Genomic DNA, 6,964 nt, shown 5'->3' on the forward strand with positions numbered 1-6,964 from the left:
TTCATTTCAAATGGGCCGGATCCGGCCCGCGGGCTGTAGTTTGCCCACGGCTGTTCTATCCACTGAGCCAAACCAGTTAGGGTGCCTCTGCCTTTTAGATCTCAGTAGCACCCTCCTCACACCCGACCTGAGGGATGGGCAGAACTGCCCCCAACTTAAAATCACTGTTTCACTCTCCCCACATGCTACCTTGCTCTAAGGGAAGCTGTTTGGCCAGCTGTGCTGGGGAAGGGGGAGGGGTGGTGAATATGGGGCAAACAGTGCTCCGTTGGAATATTCTCACTCAATAGGTGTGATATTTTTATTAGGTGATGATAGTAATGATTTTTGTCTATGCAATTACTTTGTACCTCAGAGTTGATCTTGTAAGTGGAGCTTTGAGGATAAAAAGGGCCCTGGATTGTAGACCAGTGTTGGATTCCCACCCTCACCAGGAGCCCATCATGTGACCTTTGGCAAGTTACTCCCCGCAGCCTCAGTTTCCCTATCAGTCTGAAAGCTCACAGGGGGCCCTGAGGCAGAGGATGGACAATGGAAGGGGACGTCTACCACCCACCAACCGCTAAACAGGTAATAATGGCCTCAAGATGGGCAGCAGCAGCAGCTAAGAGCTCAGTCACCGACATAAAAAATACATCGTGAAATAACGCACCCACTTGCGCGCTATCCCGGAATATAGAGATGTAATGTATGAAGGGCAGGATGATGGATATGGGCATTAGATAGTGAAGAACCTGAGGATAACAGATGCACCAGAAGAAGAGGCTGAAACTATGAAAAGAAGCAATAAATTCATGTAGATGGAAAACATATGTAGCAGGTTAAAAGGGCTTAGTGAACACCAGGAACATGTAAAGGAGGCAAATGCTAGCTCTAGTCTGGCACAAGTATTGACTTGTCTACATAAAGAAAAACACAGTTCACAAGCATCTAGCGAGAAAATAGCAGGCTGCCTGTAGGAAGCACCACCCGGACTGCCCCGGGAACCAGCAGACGTAGCAGCGCCTCTCATGCCCGTGTCCGAGACAAGGCAAGCATCTGTGTCTGCCATCTTCCCCACCCAAGTCCCATTTTTTGTTGGTATAGTTGGTATTTCAAACCAAAATACTTTTGGTTTGTGCACTTTACCCCTTTTATTTTTAAAAGCCACTTTGACATGTGTGTTCTCTGAATCCGTGGTTTATGGCCGTAGTTTGTGATGTTCAAGACCAATCCAGGAAGAGGATCTGGGCCAAGAAGAGTGCCGATGGGAGCAGAACACTTGTCCAGAGTGCAGGGGAGCTGGGCACAGACCACAGTGAAGGCTTTCCAAAGTGCACAGCCCAGAGCAACTGCATCAGAATCCCTGAGGTGGGGCCTGGGTGGGTGCCCACTTGGTTCTCATGAGAAGCTCGGGTTGGGTGGGGACCCACTGACATTGACCCTACAGGCCCTGGCGTGTGGCATCTGGACAGGCGACTAGAGAGGCAAACCGAGACATCCTCACGCTGCAGCTGACCACAGCCAGCCCACCACCTGGCCTCCTCTGCAGGTCCCGGTCAGGGCTGCTCACTGTGCTGACAGTGGCCAGGGAGGTACAGGAATGAGGGGCATGAAGGGTGTGAGCAATGCAGACATTAGTGAGCAGTTTACGAAGGGGATTGCGTGGACTCTCTGGGAATATGGCCTTGTGTAGTTAGGTCACCAAATCCCTTCCTCCTCCCCCAATCCAGAAACTAGATTAATGTGCTATTTGCAGGCTTCGAGGACCCTGTGTGGGCCAGCCATACTGGCACCCGGGCCACAATTGACTTGTAGGTTCTGTTTTGCATCACAGGCTCAGATTTTTCAGGTCTGCAGAAATGCTCCATTCGCTTTCACCAAAGAAACCCTCTGTCTTCTCAGAAACAGCAGATAGAAACCTAGATGCTTCAAATTACTTTCATCCTTAATTTGTTAAGTTTTTAAAAATCCAGTCAGAACACCCTGAAATTGAATTGCTCCCTGTCAGTTCTGTTCACCCAGCCTCTGTGCAGATGGCCAGTGAGCCGTCCTTGGGCACTCCACATGGCAGAGCACATGCCCCCAGTTTCCCCCTATGTGTCTGAAGAGAAGCAGACACACTCAGAGCCTGGTACCCTGGACTGTCGCTTCTGAATGACAGGAGAGGTGGAACGCTGGGGCTCCTACATGTTCGGTGGGACTAGAACATGAAGGGACCCAGACGCCAGAGCCGGTTTTGCGCCTTCTCTCTGCTAACCACGATGGACTGTGAACTTACCATGCACCAGGCATGGTGTTTCGGTTCACGGTTAAGCAGTGGGTCCTCCAGAGCTGCCTCTACACGGGCGGATGATAAATAGATGAATCAGGCATTGGTTCTATTTCACATTTCTGAAAAAAAAGCCTCTGCACTACAAGGGCATTTGGATTTGCAGAATCCCTTCTCTCATTTGTCAACTATTGCTGAGAGCCAGGTTTGTGCCAAGTCAGCGTGCTGGGCACCAAGAACAGACAGAGCCTGCCCTCAAACTGCGCTCTGGCTGGGACAGATGTGACATGTGTAGTGACGACTCCCGTTCAAGAAGGCAATGGGCAGAGGCAGTTCCTTCCTTCTAAGAGCTGCTGGCCACACTCAGCAAGATTCTCTGAAGATGCTCAAATGCCTTGCCAAAAAGCACGTAAGAGTCTTCCAGGGAGTAATACATGTCCCCCCCTCCCCCAATAAGCTATGTTCTCAGGAAGGAGAACAGCAGAGGCTCCCCCAAAAGGAGGGATCTCAGAGGGGGACTGACAAAAGGAAGAGAAATACATGCCCAGGTGCTGATGTCACACTCGGGCACAGTGCACATGTGGATGTCACACTCAACACGGTGAACACACTGATGTCACACTAAGGCACCGTGAACGGGGTGATGTCACACTCGGGCACGGTGAACACACTGATGTCACACTCGGGCACGGTGAACACACTAATGTCACACTCAGGCACGGTGAACACACTGATGTCACACTCGGGCACAGTGAACACGCTGATGTCACACTCAGGCACGGTGAACACACTGATGTCACACTCGGGCACAGTGAACACACTGATGTCACACTCAGGCACGGTGAACACACTGATGTCACACTCGGGCACAGTGAACACACTGATGTCACACTCAGGCACGGTGAACACACTGATGTCACACTCGGGCACAGTGAACACACTGATGTCACAGGGCACGGTGCACGCTGATGTCACACTCGGGCACGGTGAACACACTGATGTCACACTCAGGCACAGTGCACGTGCGGATGTCACACTCAGGCACGGTGAACACGCTGATGTCACACTCAGGCACGGTGCACACACTGATGTCACACTCGGGCACAGTGAACACGCTGATGTCACACTCAGGCACGGTGCACACACTGATGTCACACTCGGGCACAGTGAACACGCTGATGTCACACTCAGGCACGGTGCACACACTGATGTCACACTCGGGCACAGTGAACACGCTGATGTCACACTCAGGCACGGTGCACACACTGATGTCACACTCGGGCACAGTGAACACGCTGATGTCACACTCAGGCACGGTGCACACACTGATGTCACACTCGGGCACAGTGAACACGCTGATGTCACACTCAGGCACGGTGCACACACTGATGTCACACTCGGGCACGGTGAACACGCTGATGTCACACTCGGGCACGGTGAACGTGCTGATGTCACACTCGGGCACGGTGCACATGCTGTTAGTGGACATGAGGAAATTGCAGCACCTGCAGCTTATCCTGCAGGGAGACTGGGTGTTTTCACTGCAGACTTTCTGCTGTGGCAGCTTCTAGGGACAGAGTCCAGCTAGTAAGGGAGGTGGTGCCAGCTCCCTGGGGACACTCTCCCTTGCCCCCCACCCCATGCCACCAACCTAGACACATCCTCCGGTTCTCAACCTGAGTCCACAGAGAGAGTCTGCCCTCCTCTCTTCTGTCCCAGCTCCCTTACCCTTCCAAGTGTGAAAAGCACTTTGGAGTTGTTTGCTGAAGTCCTGGCCTGCGGGCTGTGGGCTCCTGGGGGGCAGGGACAGGGCATGCCTGTCTTGTTCACAGCCACCCAGGGCAGTCTAGCTGAGGGCTTCCTGCAAGTAAGGGGGGTCCCATGCTGAGGAGACCTCCCTGGTTTCCTGGAGGAACTGGACGAGGCAGGGGAAGCTGAGGCTGTCGGGGGCCAGCACTTCCCACCGGCCCCGCTCCTGGATGGCTCCTCCACACCGGCCTTCCCTCCTCCGCTGACCACCTCAAGTGAGAGGCCCCCTAAACAGCCAGTAAAACCCCAAATTGCATATGAGTCATCAGAAAATACTGCCGGGGACTGTGAAAGAGCTGCGGGCAGTCAAAACCAAAACCAGACCCAAACCCAAACCCAAACCATCGTCCCTGTTCTTGGCTCTACTTGTCCTAAATCCTTAAGACACCCTTTGCCTCTATTTCAAATTGATTTTTCTTTAACAGATCTTATTTAAAATGTGTGTCCCCTCCGTATTGTAAAGAGAATCCCGAGGGACCATTTTTTTCACACTTAATACAGATCCAAACAGCTGCTTTGTTCCCAAATCACATGGCACGTTTACTATCCCAAAGATCAAAACTGCCACGCATCAGGAAGTTTCTACAGAGCCAATGCCAGTGGACACGGTCACTGTCTCCCCTAAAAGTAAGTGAAGATCCCAGGAACCACACATCCACTCCAGGGATGTGCTGGTGCCACACAGGGCAGTTCACCCTCAGCACCTCGTGCCTCCAGCCACTTGACTCGGCTACAGTGTGTGGCTGAGCACTGTGCCTGCGGGACCGACTCTCAAAGAGAGAAATCAATACAACGACATTATGCTAAGACTCAGCTAAACTACATTTAATAGTTCCTTCATGACCCGTAAGTCCTCTCAGATGGCTACACTATAAGATGCGGCCACTAATATTCATTATCACATTAACATATGATCACAATATATAAAAGCATCAATCTAGTAATATATTAGCCAATTGGGACATTGGTTTAGAAATAGTGTGCCATAGGAAAAAATACATCGGTGACCAAGCCTGCTACTTAACCTTTGCAATTCTCTCTCTTGTTTTTCATCTTCCTCCACACAGATTCCTGCTCACCCCACAGTCAGTGAGGGTATTTGGGGAGCAGAAAGAAGGCCAGTGCGAGTGGCAGAGCGCCAGGGCAGGGAGGGAATGCACCAGCTGAGGCTGGGCAGGTAGGCAGGGGATGGAGCATGCCAGGCCTTGTAAGCCTAAACCACACATTTACATTTATTCCCTTACAAAGGGAACTGTCTGGAGGGACTTAGGAAGTGAGTGTATGAAGCAATTCACATTTCGTGAAGGTCACTCTGCCTCACTGATGGATGATGCCGTGTGCCCTGACTGGACCACAAGCCCCTCGACGATGGGGAGAGTGCACTCCTTGCTGCCCTCACCTCACACACCCACACAGGTTTCACGCCACCAGTTCTCACACTGCTGTGGGCAGCAGCAGCATCCCCAGGAAGCTCTTTCAAACCCAGCTGCTGGACCCCCCACCTGCAGAGTTTCTGATTCAGAAGGTCTGGGTGGGGCCCAAGAATCTGCATTTCTAACAAGGTCCCAGGTGATGCTCAGAATCCTTTCCTGGTCCAGGCAGGGCACTTATCCAGAGACACAGAACCGTGAACAGACTGATGAATTTCAGAGAGAAGGTGGGAGCAGGGTGGGTTGGGGAGGGCAAAGTGGGGGAGGGAGATATTAACCGGGGAACTTGTAAGCATATATGCATAGCCAATGGATACAGACAAAAGTGTGGCAAGGCCTGGAAGAGGCGGGTGCAGGGAGGGGGGGGTGGTCAATGGGAAAGAAAAAAAGCAAAAGCAAAGGGGACACTGTAATACTTTCAACAATAAAGATAAATTTAAAAAGAAAGAAAGAAAACTCCATAAGTTAAAAAAAAACCACACAGGCAAATCTGTTTGCTGAATAAGTAAATCAGTCCATGAAGGGACACGAAAGTCGCTTAATCGTCTGCCTCAGTCCAGAAAGGATGTGAGGTGGGGAGGCATCCCTGGTGCTGCTCCAAACTGAAAACAAAATGCGCTTTGCCTGGAATTCATGGCCAAGCCCACCATGGCCCATCCTGCCGGGGTCAAAGTGCACAGCATTGGTGAGCACACCCGCTCTAAGAAGAGGTGTCCTGTAACATTGCGACAACTGCGGGTGGTACAGGTGGGTACTGGGCATATCAGGGGAGCACTGTAAAGACTATGATTGTCTAACCACTCTTCGGTACACCTGAAACCAAATAATATTCAGACTGAGGAGAGACCATGCTGTGAGAAGCAGCCGGACTCTGAGAGCTCCCCCTGCCCACCACAGTGAGGCTGTGGTTGCCACATGCAAATGCCCATCCACCCAGAAATGACGACTGGACTGCGGCCCCACCGACAACGGGCAGTCCAAACTTAGGGATGGACTTGCTGCCCTCACCTCACCACTCTCCCCATCTTAAGGAACCCCTCTTGCCTGAGGCCTACATGGTCATAGGTTCATATTCTGCTTAGGGAAAAAGCTGGTCAGACATACCCGAGACTGTGGAGGGCTATAATTAAACTTCAAGGCATGGTCCTAAATGAAATCTCATCTATTCAGGAGTTATTCAGGATCTCATGGTCTAGGAAGTTGACCCGGGATGGGGGGATTCAAAACATCAAAAGCCAGCGAACCAAAGCAAGAAAGACCATTGAAAACCATAGATGTTAAGGAGCAAATAACAACTAGAATAGTCATGAAGCAGGAACCAATGAGTGGACCGTACTCTGTCCACAAAGCAAGACACAACAGCACAAGGCCCAGGTGACAATTTGCCTCATGTGGCTGAGGAACCTGGGTTCTTATTCTAGGCTGGTGGGAATCATGGAACAGTCTATGAATTAAATACAAAAATAGCAATCCC

At 51.2% G+C, this 6,964-nt stretch overlaps 2 protein-coding genes across 13 annotated transcripts in view; both read right to left on the minus strand.

Moving 5' to 3' along the window:
• Window positions 1–6,964, minus strand: part of ERC2 (ELKS/RAB6-interacting/CAST family member 2) — an 861,660-nt gene that overhangs the window by 92,028 nt on the left and 762,668 nt on the right. The gene's annotated exons all lie outside the window — the stretch shown is intronic.
• Window positions 2,873–3,725, minus strand: LOC102771293 (keratin-associated protein 4-7-like). Its single transcript, XM_006754697.1, has 2 exons — window positions 3,216–3,725; window positions 2,873–3,172 (listed from the first exon to the last, which is right to left on the minus strand). Exons 1-2 carry the CDS (start codon window positions 3,723–3,725, stop codon window positions 2,873–2,875), a joined length of 810 nt encoding a protein of 269 aa, XP_006754760.1.

The sequence above is a fragment of the Myotis davidii genome, unplaced genomic scaffold (assembly GCF_000327345.1).
Source record: "Myotis davidii unplaced genomic scaffold, ASM32734v1 scaffold111, whole genome shotgun sequence".
NCBI classification, from domain to species: Eukaryota; Metazoa; Chordata; class Mammalia; order Chiroptera; family Vespertilionidae; genus Myotis; species Myotis davidii.